The 16,868-nt window shown below is 32.6% G+C and overlaps 1 protein-coding gene across 1 annotated transcript in view; it reads left to right on the top strand.

Annotated features, from left to right (window-relative positions):
- LOC132750084 (calmodulin-binding transcription activator 2-like) overlaps positions 1 to 16,868 on the top strand; it is a 75,284-nt gene that overhangs the window by 13,844 nt on the left and 44,572 nt on the right. Inside the window, exons 2-4 of the mRNA XM_060740022.1 lie at positions 8,536 to 8,655; positions 15,164 to 15,261; positions 15,886 to 16,089. Coding sequence (XP_060596005.1) covers positions 8,601 to 8,655; positions 15,164 to 15,261; positions 15,886 to 16,089 — 357 coding nt within the window. The 5' untranslated portion in view covers positions 8,536 to 8,600. The remainder of the gene's footprint in view (positions 1 to 8,535; positions 8,656 to 15,163; positions 15,262 to 15,885; positions 16,090 to 16,868) is intronic.

The following is a 16,868-nucleotide window of genomic DNA, read 5'->3' as shown; positions in this document are numbered from 1 at the left end:
CCCTTAACTGTCAATGTTTTGTATTATAGGCAAGCACTAAAAAACTTAAAAAATCTAAAAAAATTCATTCCTATCCACTTGTTCACTTTACCATAAATTATGTCATTTACCAAGGTGTTCTGAGTGACGTAAAAATACCTTATTCTCTCAAAGTGGGTTTAATACTATTAAATTTATTTAAGGCTCAACTCAGTTTTTTTTTCTTTCTTACCAGCCCTCTTTTGACTTAAACATTTCAAACTTTGCTGCAGTGTTCAAGGGTATCACACAATTCAGTAAAATAATTCTTCACTAAATATCTTAATGCTCATGGCCATTGTTCACTTTAAAAATACAGAGATTCTTGTATTGCCTTTTACTGCAAAAACTTTTTTTATTGGCAAGCAATAAAAAAGTCGAGCGCGCTGTCTTACGGACAGCTCTTGTATCATTATGTAAGACAGTAGCTTTTGAAGTGGGTGTTGGGTCTTCTCTATAATTATGAACTTGCGTTTAAATTTACCAAAATTGGGTTAGAGCGAGTATTTTAGGCTTTAAATGTCCCTGAAAAGTTGCCCTCATAATCATTCAAGTGCCGCTGTGCTAGTGAGACATAAAACCCATAAAAAAAGTATGCAATAAACCACTTAAAAATTAAGACCACATTGATACACCACTTTAAAATTAAGACTACATACAGGTAGATAAACCACTTTAGAATTAAGACAGATTTGAGTTGGAACTTGGCCTGCATTTTCCTATAATATATCCATATGTCAAATTTGAGTTGAATGTGTGCAACCGTTAACAAGATAATGAACGGAAACTGATGATGACGGAATGACAGAACTTCTGAAGGCCGGAATGACGGAACAGGGTATGGTGGGTGGGTGGAATAAAAATGGTTTGTGCAAACAAATTTGAAACTAATACTTTTATAACATTTGAAATTTTTGGCTGCACGCGGGGCATAATCGTGGCGTTACAACAAATCTCTAATATTTCTATAAAATATTTCTGAATCACCCATGGTTACAGGGTGGGTGGGGGATCGAAATATGATTTGTTATTGTATGGAAAAACACTTGTTAATTTGAGCTCTATGTTTGTTCATTTATTATGTCATTATTTCCTGGTATGAATTTAGGTCAATAATTAACAAGCAAGCTTAAAGTTCCTTGATAATCAAATTTCTAGGTGATTATAAAGTCTGCTGTTCGTAGTGTAGCCAGTTTCCTGGAGAAAAAAGTTATTTCCTTATAAAGGTAATAAACGATTGTACACTCAGCAAACATTTAAATGGTAAAAAAAATGATAAGAATTTGATTAGAAAATTGAATTCAGTCTTTTGGATGTGACCAGATATAAGATTAAATCATTTGTTTATTTTAGACAATCATACATTTTAATATGTGAAGAAGAAAAAAGAGATTTTAAAACATGTTAAAGTCTGTTTCTTTGGGTTTGACTCTTGTGGAAAATTAAGTCTTCCTGGTCCAGTTAATTAAGAAATATTCCTGAGGTGGAATATGACTTGTTATTGCATGGAAAATTTTAATACTAGTGATTTTTTTTTAAGTTTCTTATTCTTTGTTTTAATCATTGCCTGTTATAATCATCATATAATCTGATAGCTGTAACTGTAAAAGTTTGTTTGTAACCACTAGATAAGCTTGGGAAAGAACCCAAAATATTATAAGTGCCTTAGTATTAAAGGCTATAATGATTTTAGTATGTGGAGGTCACAGGAGCAGGAAATATATGCTAACAAGAACTCAACAAACATGGGTTTTTCACATCCAATCCTGAGGTACAAGCAAATGTTTACAAATCTTCTTACCAGATATTTACCTGGTCCAGGGGCTGAGCCAAGATGTTTCCTTGATACCTTTACAAAATTTTTATACAGTTAGTTAATCATTCTCTATTTAATGCCATAATTGGCCCCTGACATTGAGGGTCACTAATTCAGATGTTCATGTTTTATTAGAAGAGAGCTTTCATTAATACAAGTTTAGGTACATGTACATTATATAATAGACTTACTCCAGAATTATGAATATTTTGGATTTTTCTAACTAATCCGGTGGTACAAACAAACTTCTACAGTTACAGCTTGGAATACTGACTTATCTATTGTGAACGATAGTGCAGAAAGTGCACCTTGAAGCTTTGGCAGTAAAATTTTGTTTATAATTAGCCTGGAAAAACCCAATTTTGCTGAGTTCTGAATTACAATAATTTGTGATGTCACAGTTACACACAGTATACGGGTGCCTCATATTTCCGTGGTACTTAACTGTTTAACACAGACAACAAAGTTGAAAGGATAAAATTCTGGAAAACTAAGTGAATATTGTAGGATAGACATGTCAATTGCATCATAGTTTATTCCATTTAATGTATGCATGTAAGGAATTATGTATACAACATTGTAATTAACACCCATCTGCGGCCTTGTGAGTAAATTTGTGTTCTCATATTTCCAAGGCAATTACATTTAAACAGTTTCAAAAGCAAAACCAATAGTAAACTTTATTTATTAATTAGTACACCTATGCCTAGGCTCATCTGAAAGGGGTGATTTTCTCTTTGGCATTTATCAAATACCTCAATGGTTGTTTAACAAAAAAGATTTTCTTAAAAGGTATGAAATCTTAAAGAAAAATGGTGAAATATTAAAATATAAAATATAAATGTTTTTTTTTTAGTTCTATATGTTACATTTCGATAAAAATACAGTAAAAAACTAAAAGTAAAACTACTGGCAGGTTCATTAAGTCTAGGAGGCACTTTAGACTGTTTAAGCCTCAGATACCTTGGAAATATGGGTACCACGGAAATACGAGGCACCAGTATACTATTGTACTGTTAGGTGCACAATGTTAGTTGCAGTTTGCTATGAACTTACATCAGAATGGTGTATAATACTACATGTATATACTGACTATACATGATGACTCTTACTGTAATTATCTTTATTTATAATTGATTTTGCACGAAACAATCATGTTAAGCATATTTCTATGGAATGAAGAATCTGAGGACAAAGTTATGTATGCTATGAAAGAGATAATCAGATTCTATGATTATATTTCTTTCTTCAATTTCTGTGAAATCACTTAAATTTATTATGTAGATAGGTAATTGAAATGTTCTATAAAAAAGCAATTAAGATTGCCTGTTTTATAGTAGATAGTATAAATATCTTTAAAGGCCCATTATGCCTAAAATATGATATCAGTTTTATTTCTCAAAAGTTAAAACCTCTTTATTAATGGTATCTTATCACATCTTCAGTTTTCCATGTACATGAACTTTTTTTATTACTTTTGCTCTGCTGGCAACTGGTATGATTATAGTGCTACTTTCTTATTAAAATTTTGCTCTAAATCCATTTTCTGAGGCATCATGTGCCTTTGAAGATTATAAAAAGTGCTGTATTACTGTAGTCGGATCAACCAGTGTGCTTCAAAATAATCATCAATATATTTATTACCAAGTTGATCTATCGCACCACAATATTAGGTTGTCAACAGGAGCCTGTTTATATTATACAGATACATATTGTGGTCATGTAATATACTGATGGTTTTTAAGTCTGATAATAACTTTACTACGGAACTAAGAATAAATCTGGGGGTATACAGACAAACTTTTGTTTACAGTTTTAATTTTTAAAATAAGAGCAACAGGTGAACGGCAGTGCACCATGAAGCTATAAATGGCAAAAATGTGTAGTTTGTTTGTACTTTGGTTAGGGGGGGGGGGGGGGGGGGTTGTAACTTGGAAAAACCCACAGTTCCAGACAGATTACAGCTAACATCATGATCACATGGTAGCTCTTAAAATGTTAACCTTTAACCTGAAAAATTTCTGAAATGGATTTGCCCTACATATAATTTGGAACAGTTACCACCAGTTTAGAGTCCGGTCTGAGATAACACAGATGTTCTGGCTGGCCTGGCTCTATACTTGCGGGCAAAGGCTTAAAAAAGCACCTTCATTTCAAGCACTTCAGGTTAATTCAAAACCAAAGTACAATAATTATTATGCATAGAAACTTTCAGCTGCAGATACCAGTATACAGACAGGAGATAGTTGTTTATATGCGTGCCAAATGAATGTCAAAATTTAATAACTAGACATAAAAAACTGGAATGAAATGTTCAATGTCTGGGGTGTGTTCCTGTATGCTTTCAATTTTTTTCACCAATTCATTAATGTTCATGAATGTTTTTAAAGACATTTAAGTTTCTGAAAAGTTTTATCTTTTTGCTATTTGTGTTCTGATAATGAGAAATTGTTTTAATTGTTTATACTTGATTTTTTATTGATTTATTCCTTGAAATTTTATGTGTGTTTTATAAAATGAAGGATAATTTAATGCTTTTTTTTTTAGGTGGAAATTTTATGTTTTTGAAGCAAGGAGGTTTTTACTATAAATACATATTATTCAGAGATCGTGACTAAATGTAGTTAAAGAGTATACAGACTTTTACCATTATAACGTCGTGGTGCACTACCCGTCAGCCTGTTACGTTTATTTTCGAAGCTGTAACTGTTAAAAGTTTGTTTGTACCAACGGATTCAAGCTTGGAAAAATCCAAAATATTCTTTATTCCTTAGTTAAGGCTATACTTTGAAACATTTTATAACATGGGGAAGATTGGAAGAGGGACTAGTCCATTTATGATATAATTATTGTGTCGCAACTTGCTGAGTCAAGGACACTATTTAGAAAAGCTACACAACAGATATAGGGGAATGCATGTGAAAAAGAAATCATTCCTGTATAAATAAATGAGATTGCTTCTAGTACAAGATAGGAGAATGCATTCTGTTATCATACACATAACAAAATGTTGCATAAAAAATGGGCAGTAGTTAAAAAAATTAAAATACTGTATTTAGAAAAGTGGAAAAGCCACACAAAAAAGCAAGCAATTAGTTTGTTACATGGTGTATTTTGGATAACTTTTCATCAATTTACATGCATGTCTCTCAATTAAATATTTTCTAAGCTCTTGGAAAACAAATTTCCAATAGTCACAGTTGAGTTACATCTGAAGTGTATAGTATCTTTCCACAACATCTATTCTCTAATTTAAGCCTCCTAATTTTTTTTTCAAAGTAACTGAATATTTCATGGAGCTAGGACAATCTGTTTTAATGTCATTCATTGGCGTTTTTTTAACTGGTGACCTGGTGAATTTCATTTTGTAATGTACACAAGACAATTCAATAACAAACATTAAATTTTCCCTTTTTTACTGTGTTTGTGCTTGATATAAGATATATATTTTATATACATGAACACATGATGTTACCCTTTATAATATATAAAGTTAATTTATGTTTTTTTTCTCTACTTTTATTATTGTGTTCCTATATTACATACAATATTGTGAATGACTTGCTGATAAAAGAACTTATATTGTAAGGATATTAGCTTGTAGGCTTTAATGATTTCCTCTCAATGAATAACAACAGTATTATGTTCAAGAGATTTATGTAATGGACAGAAATTGATTTGTTGTTATAGAACTAAATGTCTAATTAATCTTATATTGATTATAAAGTTCAAAATTCTCCCCTATTAGAAATATCATTAAAAAGATACTCGGTCATGGAAAACTTAGTTCAAATATTTTGCATCAATTCTTTAGAGTAAGATTTGTATATTATTTCATATGATTGAACTTTCATAATGTTTATTTTAGCTTTCAATGTGAAAAATACATATTTTGGTCTACTTTCTTTTCGGAAAGAAAATGTTCAAGTGGATATTTTATTATTTATTTATTTATTAATATGATTTATGTTCTGTAAATTTGTTAATTAGTTTGAGAAGAAGCATAATTTGTCACCTTAGTGCAGAAATGGATTAACTCCTATTGAATCTTAATAGGAGTTAACCCATTGCTGCACTAAAGTGATGCATTGATCATCATCCCATTCAGTGTCTCTTTTCGAAAACAGTGACAGAAGTAAAATGAAAAATAACATTATATTAAACACATTCAAAACTGGTATATTTTGAAATACAAATTGTTATGCTTTAGAAAAGTATGTGTATGCATTTTGCCCAGGCTCTATATTCTGTAGTCAGTCTCACAAGGCTCTACAGTCTATACTGCTGTGAATTTTCATCAAGGGGATCTGTGGCCTAGTCAGGTCAAGGTTTCTGCCTCACAACACAGGGATCATGGGTTCGAGCTTGGGTCACTGCCATGTTTCTTCATATGACAGCGGTGGTGGTTAGTTCCAGGAGGTGGACTCAAAAGTGATTAGTATAAGTTGCAAGAACTTGTTTTGTAATGGAAATTAGATAAAATATGTTTAAACCAAATTTTTCATCTTGTTATCCTGAAAATTAATAATAGACTGTTCCAAAAATTGAAATGCGGACAAGTCCATTTTAGACGTTTAATAACAGGTTATAATGATAATGGTTTTAACTTTTTTTTCCACCACAATAGCAAAGAATTATCATTTTATAGATTAACAGACAATGTTCTGTCATGAAGGAATTAGTAATATTAGAATTAATTGTCGTCCTTTGACAATGATGTTTCCCTTGTATTTGTCACCTTAAATAGATCAATCCTTCTTACTGAAGTTTATTGACTGACAAAGTAAAAAAATGGCAAATAAAATAAGATTTAAAATGACATAAGATTTGAGACAGGATTTCATATTAAATACCTTTGAATCTTTTTATGTATTTAACCTTCCCATGTGGTGATTTCTACTGAATATTTTCTTCAGATCAACTTGGAATTTTATATTTTTAATTTATCAGGCTATCAGCTGTAATGAATCATTTTAAATGGATCATTAAATTTTGATTCAGACAATTTGGCAATATTTTAGCTCTCCAGAATCGTATTTTTCATTACTTAAGAATATGCATTACCCGGTAAATAAATTTTTTTTCCAAGCTTTCTCTAATACAATAAGATATTAGCTCATGCCCCATTTCATTATAAATAGAATAAACAGAGTGACAATTTTCTGTTTGGCTTTGGAACTCTCAGTGCCTGAAAAGGCGGATGGACCCTGCCTACCGACACCTTTCTGTGGTGACAAGGGCTAATCAAAAAATGATAATGTCCATGAAGTAGTAAAAGCTTTGAGTGGTAACCAAATTATGTCAGCCAACAGTATAGAGCTGTAGGTTAGACTGCACCTTAGTTACTGCAGGCTTGCCTGGCTCTATAATGGTAGAAACTGCTAAAAATCACTTCTGATCCCAGATTTAGTGGCAACTGAGTTGAGAGGCAAATGTCTCAACAGCTAAGCTACTGTTGCTGTAATTAAGTTAGACTCAAACCCTAAATGACTTAGTTGAGAGGCAAATGTCTAAATAGCTAAGCCACTGTTGTGGTAATGAGAATCTGTATCATGAACATGAGCATTACTCTCTTGTTAACAATCTGACTGGTAAAATGTTTTAATCAATAAATAAAAAAAAGAAAGCTTTGATATTTTAATTTTAAATCATCCGTCCCACCTTTGTCCAAATTTATATGCAAAACAAATATATAATATTGAGATTCCTGTGTTGAAATCATGTTGATTAAATATTTTATTGTTTACTCTGATCTTCACAGATAACAGGAGGTGTGTTAATCTTTATTTCAGTATGAAAGGATTGTCATTGCGAGATTCAATAATCTCATTTAAGATGTTTTTTAAAGTTAATTTATTTTGATTTTTTTTTGTTGTTATCTAAATTTGATTTTTGTTTTTTTGATTTTCTCGGTGTGTGACTGTGTATCTTAAAATAGAAATGCCTTTCCTTATTACTGTGCTAAGGACAATTAAGTTGGTGAAAGACAAAAAAAGCAAGATTAGTGCTTTCATTGAAAACATAAAGTTATATAATGCAGGGATCCATCAATTATGACTTTTACCATGTTGTTGGATGTAAAACAACAAAAAACAGCAAAAAACTATTTTATTACTGAAAGCCCTGGAATCTTTCGTGAAATGTTCAAAATTCAGAGCAGTTGGATAAGGGTTAAGAACATGGAAAATATTAAACAAAATATTGTTGATTATAAGTGCCTTTGTGCATAAGTACAAGTTTAAATAAGGAATAGATAGTGTTGTTCGCGTAGTCATTTTACAATTTTTGTGTAATATAATTATATATAATTGTTGCTGTTGGTTGGTGTAATTTAAATTATTGTTGTTGTTGTCATAATTATTGTTGCCAATGGTGTTATAACTATTGTATCAGATGTCATGCTATTGTATTATTGAAGGAGAATAACATCTTAATATGCTATGGGCAGAATTGTTCAGTTTTGATATAATCAGTTTTGTGTTACTTTAGAGTAAGGGGATAGTTCAGACTTCTAAATCTCTGAGCAGTTTAATATCACCTTGGACAGAGCTATATACATATCTGGGTAATATACTTTGATAGCATTACATTTATTTTTACTTGCCATAAATTATATAGAATACTTTGATACATGCTTCTCAAACACATTACATTTTCATACCTTCAGATGTTTTCAAATATTGTAATTATTTTATTTTCAGGATAGTCCAGATGTAAAATGTAGGCAGAAATATATATTGGCGTTGGCGCTGTTGCCTTGGTGATAATGGAGATCCCAGTCAGCATAGCAGTGTCCAACCCACAAACACAGTCTACTGAAGGTAAGTTTACCAGTCTGTCTAACCCACAAACAGAGTCTACTGAAGGTAAGTTACCAGTCTGTCTAACCCACAGGGTCTATTGAAGGTAAGTTACCAGTCTGTCTAACCCACAAACACAGTCTACTGAAGGTAAGTTACCAGTCTGTCTCATCAACTGATGACAAATAACAACAACCCACAAACACAGTCTACTGATGGTGAGTTACCAGTCTGTCTAACCCACAGTCTGTCTATTGAAGGTAAGTTAACCAGTCTGACTATAAACACAAAACACAGTCTACTGAAGGTATGTTACCAGTCTGTCTTACCCACAAACACAGTCTACTGAAGGTAAGTTACCAGTCTGTCTATTCCACAAACACAGTCTACTGATGGTAAGTTACCTGTCTGTCTATTCCACAAACACAGTCTACTGAAGGTATGTTACCAGTCTGTCTTACCCACAAACACAGTCTACTGAAGGTGAGTTACCTGTCTGTCTATTCCACAAACACAGTCTACTGAAGGTATGTTACCTGTCTGTCTATTCCACAAACACAGTCTACTGAAGGTATGTTACCCGTCTGTCTAATCCACAAACACAGTCTACTGAAGGTATGTTACCAAACACAGTCTACTGAAGATAAGAGACTTATATAACAGAGGGACAAGAAGCTCTAAAAATAAAAAGATTTCCAATCCTGACCCACAATTCCTTGTTTGAGATTATTGACATCTTTTTGTATATTTTTGTATTACAATAACAAATTTTAGATAACATTGCGGCATACATATTGGTAAAGTTTTCTAGTGTCAAACATGGTGTTGGAATATTTCACAACGATGTGAACTTGCAGGTTAATAAATCTGAAGAATATCATGTCATAGCTTCCTCTCCATTTAAATATAGCTCTGTACGTGACACTGCACTTCTTTACTGGACAGTTGCTTGCTTTTATTTTAAATAATTAGTCCCCTCAAGAGTAAGGGTAGTGATGGCCTAGTTAAGGTGTCTGCCTCTCAACCCGTGGATCATGGGTTCGAGTCCTAATCCGGTCACAACCAACAATGTTTTTTCATATGACACCAGTACTGGTTGGTTCCAAGAAGCGGGCTTGAAAGTGATAAATATAAAATGCAAGAACTTGTTTTGCAATCAATCTTAAATAAATATGTTTAAACCAATGAGTCCCCCAACCCCACCCACCAATAAGATATATGTATAAAATTATGCCATAGTATGTCAACAACGAATTTGGTCAAATGGTACATTATTTAAATTTAACTGAAACTGCATTGTATGCAAATGTCTTTAAAATAGTTATTTGTTTGGTAAGTGTGTGCACTAAAGTCTGATGTGTCTGAGATTTATCAGTGATTGATTCGTCTAAGATGTATTTTAGTTGAGTACATACAAGGTTGTAAAAATCGAAATAATCCTGTTTTATGATGTGACAGTAAATTTTCATTTTTCTTCCTAATGAAGTGAGTGGGTGGCAGCATGGGTCACGGAATCTAGAGTCAAAATAAAATTGCTTAATTCAAAAAGGCAGCTTATTTGTTTTTGTACAGATGACGAAATATGGGATCTACTTATGATTTGATTACATACTATGAAAGGCTTTTACCCAAAGACGAAAAAAAAAACAAATAAAAATACTTTATTTGAATTTATAATATGTTTATTTTTTTTTATTGAATAAAATTTATAAGAAAGAGAACCTTGATCACATATTTTAAACAAAAGAGGGAAGTATTTTAGATTTTCATGCTGCATTTAGTTAAAAAATGGCGGCATTTAGGTTGGTAGTTTTTACTCAGGATCATGACAGTAAGCCACATTGAATTTACCAGAGCACAATTCAGTCACCGTAATTCCTTCCTGGGCAGGCTGTAAAGCAGTTTACCAGTAGTAGTTGCCTTCAGTTTCGCAAAGAACTGAAACTTCTGTACATGCCAGAGCAGAGGTACAAAGGGAATGACCATAGATAAGATTTCATGATCAATCTGCACCATCCAGGAATCGAATCTGGGTTGCCCGATCCACAGTCTAACGCTCTACCTATTAAGCTCATTCAGGACGGTGGTTAAATTAAAAAGCACTGCAAGAAAAATTAAAGAATGGGGGCCTCTACCCTGCTGCCATGCAATCAGTGCAGACAAAGATCAGCTGGCTCAACCATGCCATCATGGTCTACACAGTTTACTATTCAGTCAGTACATATTTTGAAATTTCCCCTAAAAATGATGAATGGTTTCATCCAGATTTAAAGATGGATGAGTCCATTTAAGATATTTAGTAAAGTAAGGGTTAAAGATGATTATATGAATGTAACATGTTTGAAATCATACTGAGAATGTTACAATGTGACATATAAACACTACCCCCATTATCAGTTTGCTTCATGCTGTAATACTACTGCTTGTTGTTTATTGGCATCTGCGCCGAAGCACGTTGCCCCTTATGGAATGAAATCAGATTTTGTGAAAGGGCAATTGCAAGTTCTCGGGCCTTTTCGTCGGCCATAATAGCCGATTGATATGAGGGTGTTTGATTATCAAAAATGAAATGTGGCGATATGTACAATGAATAGCGAACTGGATAATTTCGCAATTAAAACATATTCAAATGATATTATTGTATCCGTTAATAAATCGCGCTCTTTGATATTTTTATTATAGAATTATTTGAATTTTGAAAAAAAAAAAACAGAAATCGGTAATGCCTGTATGAAAGAAAAATATGCTTGTAAACTTTGTATATATCTTAAAGTGCATAATTATGGCTCCTGCACGATATCATAGCTACACTGTTAAAACTGTACTTAAAATAGCAGCATTATTCTTTTGATCCAGAAAATTTTAATTTGTTTACGTACATTATTTATGTGCATGAAATAACAAGAGACATGCTCTGTAACTACTCTGGAGAATCTACTTTATATTATAATGGACCCAACATAATTCTACTATGTATAGATTTTATAAAAATAGTTCGCAAGATACAGCTTTTTACCCTTTAAAGTGTTAATGTAATTTAAAATGCAACCCCAAGAAAAGTTTTTAATATACTCTTAGTCATATCAAAAAAAGAAGGATGTGTTATGTATGGCCGTCAATATTTAAAAAAATCACCCTGTCATTTATTTCGATATATTTCAAACAAATATTTGAACAGTTGTGAAGAACAGTTGCCGTCACTGTCACCCAATAATATTCCCCCGACAGAGGTTTATATTTCCATCAGTAATGATAGCTTGTGTTTATGATCGGCTGACCTAGGCATTTTATGAAACTAGGTGTGAAATAATGTACTGTTGCATTATCACTGAGTGGCAAAAATGAGCAAAATTATTCCGCTGTTATTCCTGGGAATCGATATTGGGACAAGTTTTCTAGATATTTACCTCGCCAATGTGGCAATGTTGATAAATGCGGTCCCATCGGGGGACTATCGTCAAACATAATGCTTTTACTGATATTGATTATAGTACTTGATATGTTCCACTATAGTTGATACCCCTGCCTTTACTGCTTCTCCATCAAACAAAACTTGTTTTATTTACGTTTAATTCTGCCAACTTGTTTTGTTATCATACTTGGTGGTTGGTTTTTGGTGTCATCTCACGGGAATTTTGTAATGATGAATATATGCAATGCAATCAAATTTTTATGTTTATTAATGGAATGGAATACAGATACAATATAACAAACTCAGTAATGTCACGATAAAATGAGATGATGTCACTGTTTTACTTGTACCAAATTAGAAGTATAAATTTAATTAAAAAACTTAAATATATGAAATTAAAACGAGTGTCATGATGTTTTTATAAACTGGAATCAGCTTATTCGTCCGGCTGTCTCCCTGTCCAGCGGTTTTTCCTTGTCTGCCCAATAACTTAAGATTCCTTTGACCCATATTTGGCATGGAGGTTGATCATGACCATTTTGTGATCCCTATTGATTTTGAAGTCACTGGGTCAAAGTTCAAGGTCACAGGGGCCTTGACTAAAAAAAGCTTGTCAGCTCAATTGCTAATTAAGAATGCTTTGGTCAGCAGTCTTCATATTTGGCATGACATTGTTTATGACTAGTAGATGACCCCTTTTGATTTTTAGGTGACTATTAAAGGTCAAGGTCACAGGGATTTTTACTATAATAAGCTTATCTGCTCTAATGCTTAAGAATGCCTGTCCGCAGTGTATTGATTTTGACATTTTCACATTTGAAGCATGTAGAATACATGAATACATAACTTAGCAATGCACTGCTCAGATTTGGCAGGGAGGTTGTCCTTGAGCTCTAAATGACCACTGTTGATTCTGACAAAGTGGTATGTGGGGGTATTCATGCCATGACATATAATCCTCATAATCACATAATTTTTTGCCAAAAGAAAAGATATAATAAAATAAAAATAAAAAGATAGATAAAAAATAAATAGATAAAAATATAAATTATAATTAAGAAAAACTGTTGGTTTTAAGATATGATAAAAACTATTGTAACAGTTAAGACTATCCACTGTGATAACATTTTTGAACAACATTAACAATAATGGTATACAGAAGTTTAATGCTACCAATAATACAGAGTCAATTACTATATATATGACATTGTCACTGGTTAAAAAAACAACTTTTGCAGCCTTAAAGACTCAAACCCTTTGTACCCTACCAATACTGTTTTCACAGCTTTACTGATTGAGCTATAGTGTCACTTGGCACAATCTCTCGTTTAAATGTGATCCATTATATATTATGACAAGAAATGTTTACTATTTTCTTCTTTCTTGATTTTTTTTTATGTTGATATCCCTACAAACTAACAACATTACCAAGTTCTGAATTCAAAGCAAAAAGGATTTCATTTAAAAATGTCAGCATGGTACAACACATGGTATAAACAAGGGTGTTTATATACAATGTTTAGATTGTTGTATTGTGTTTATGGTAGAGAGAAGATTAAAGGTGTCCCTACAGACACAACACAGTGACAACTAATGATAAAGCTAGTTGATGTGAGTTTATTGATTAGGGCAATCTATTTAGTCGTATATCTTTTGTGAAAAGTACTGGATGCGGCCATAATTGTATCGCAAAGACTTATTGGTATACACTTTTCCTATCCAAAGTTTTCTATAGTAATCGGAAAAAAGCGTATTTACGATACATGTGCTTGAAATAAAAAGCTCTCTGATGTTTCTATTTGGAGCTGATAATTTCACGAGGTTGTTGACTTGGAAAGGAAGATGACATGTTAAGTTGTTTAGGTTATAGTTTTAGAACAGCAATTGGAACTTTTACTTTGATTGGATTTTTTCTAGGCTCTGTTTGAGTCATATAAGCTTTGGAATTGGAAACAGTCTTTTGTTATTTAAAGGGGTTTCATTATTAGAAAAATAAAATAAAAGTGATGTACGGTATGAAGCCAGATACGTAACTGGTATGAAGCTGGCTGTTACATGATACAAATGACATGGGTAAGTGTTAACAGCTCTCATCGAAATGATGGAGATGTACCATTGATATTTTCTGTAGATCGCTAAAAATCTATACAGATAATTTGAAGAAAATCAATAATTTAGATTAGCTAATAAAATCTCTAGAAATTATGAAAAAATTCACCAACAACTTAATACAGAAGCAAGGGCCAGTCAAGATGAAATGTCTAAAACTGTGCCGTTGTTATGTACACGACTTATAGACTTATTTCAAAGCAATGGTGGCAATAAATGGTCTCAAAAAAACCCACAAAAAACATGCAGATAATGGTTGTGGGCATGTTATAAACTGCTGTTAAGCATAGAACATGACTTGTATCTTACTGAAATCATGAAAACAGGTAAGAAAGTGAAATATAGATAAGTAAATTAATAGTCAGTCATACAGATATACACTGGATTGAATCGACAGCTGACTGTGGGTAAAGTAACAGTGACCAATAGAGGCATTTGTCTAACTTGGTTCTATACATATTATAATTATGATGTTATTTATTAAATAATTTGAAGCATGTCCAAAACAAGAGTCCAAGGTTTGTTAAATCTTCTTTCACATATGGACTTGATAGTTTTTGAATCAACATATTCATTATTTTATCAGCAGCAACAAAAAATCTGTAGAAAATATGAAACCATGTTACTAGATAATTTATATCATAATGACATAAATATTATATTCTCTTACACTTCCAATAAATTCAAGGATGGGCCTAATTATGGACAGCATTAGAACTTCTATAGTTACCAATTAGTTTATACAAATTTATTTTAGTTTGATTGTGTTGGAAGCTGTAAGCTTATTGAAACACTCTCGAATCCGTTCCTGGAACCAACCAGTACTAAACAATGAATGTAAAGTTTCTTGCTCAAGGAAACAACGGCTTGCCCCTGACAGGGTTTGAACCCACTTGGTTAGCAATTGTAACATTTACAAATTTGTTTAACATTCAACCAACCCTAAACTCTAAAATAAACATATATCAATCATGTACAATGTATAATATTGATATTTTATAATTTCAGAATACATTCCAAGTAACATACAGTTACCAAAGCAGCTTGAATCTGTGAAGGTAGCTCAGGTTCTACCACGAGCGAGACATCGCTGGAACACCAATGAGGTATGTGCAGCAGTCCTTATTCTTATACCTTGAAGGTGCTCCACTGAGGTCCATAGGTCTATAAACATAAAAACTTGAAATTCTTACTTATATTCACTGGGGCACTTAAAATGTAAAAAATGATGATAAAGAAATATACTCATAATTTGATTGAAAAATTTATGTCAAGTACAGTTAATGGCCAGATTTGAATTTAAAACATTTTTACACTTTTGTTTGACCAACACAAAATAGTACAAAAATCTTGAAAAAATATTTCCAGTCCCGTCATATCAAGATAGATAAAAACAGAATCCCTGAAGAAAGCGTAACACAGCAAAATTGAAAATGTTGCAGCCTTAAGTTTAATTGAGCCTGTTCATAGACTTGCAAGCTACCGTCCTTGCACCCTAGTGTGGCTTAAGCAGAATTCAACATTAAACGTGAACTGGTAAAATTTTGAATTTTGAAATATCCGTAGAAAGGTCCATAACTTTAAGATTGATTTTGACAGAATTATGGCCCTTTTTGAACTAAAAAGGCTCTACATTATCCAAGTTCATGCAACTGAGAATAGTCGAGCACTATGTCCGACAGCTCTTGTTGCAGCTTCTTATGTTTTATAATGTTCAATTTGTATTTCAGGAAATTGCTAGCATATTGCTGGCGTTTTCTCGCCATACAGACTGGCAAAATCATGAGGTGAAGCAGCGACCACCCAGTGGCTGTATGTTCCTATTTAACCGGAACAGTGTACGCTACAGGAAAGATGGTTATTGTTGGAAGAAACGGAAAGATGGTAAAACTATACGAGAAGATCATATGAAACTTAAAGTTCAGGGCTTAGAAGTAAGATAGTTAAGATATTACTGTAACTTTTTTTTATTTCTTAAGGTATCAGCTTCAAAGTTCAAATATATGTAAGTAAGACAGTATAGATATATTGTCTATATTACGTGCAGCATTAACTTCAAATTAAGTTCTGTCATTAGGTGTTAATGAGTTAATTATTTGCTTGTATATATTCTGCAAACTTCATTTGTATGTACTATTAATTTGTCGCATATGTGTATGATGACTCTTGGGTATTGGAGGATGTAATCTGTTGCTATGAGGAATGAAGTTGTAAATTCATATACATGTACTAAAATAAGATCAAAGTGTTGAATGGAAATACAGTCGGCATCGTACTTGCGTCCACCTTTATTAAGCGACTTTTTTATTAAGCGGCCGCATAAAATCCCTCCCGATGATTTTTACTACTTAATTTAATTCCATTAAACGACTATTTTATATTGCGGCCAGCAGCCACTGAATGTCGGCCCAAATGTACAAAATTAAGTGTTAAAGTATTTATTAAACGGCCGTGACAAACAATCGTCCCTGCGGGCATTCTCACCTGTGTAATTAGCGAGTAGGTTAGATGTGTAAAAGCAAACAAACAAATATTTTTCATGGTCATTGGTCACAAATAATTGTCGTTTAAAAACGAAAAAAAAATGAAAAGCAATTGCAATCGTTTCAAAATCGGATTTTCCGATCGTAATATTATTGTGACATATTTTGTCAGAGCAATTATGTATCACAACACCGCATTTGCATAGTTTTGTCATGTGTTCAGAGTGACC

The sequence above is a fragment of the Ruditapes philippinarum genome, unplaced genomic scaffold (genome assembly GCF_026571515.1).
Source record: "Ruditapes philippinarum isolate M1 unplaced genomic scaffold, ASM2657151v2 ctg6116_1_1_1_1, whole genome shotgun sequence".
NCBI lineage: Eukaryota > Metazoa > Mollusca > Bivalvia > Venerida > Veneridae > Ruditapes > Ruditapes philippinarum.
This window is presented reverse-complemented; position numbering and strand designations above follow the sequence as displayed.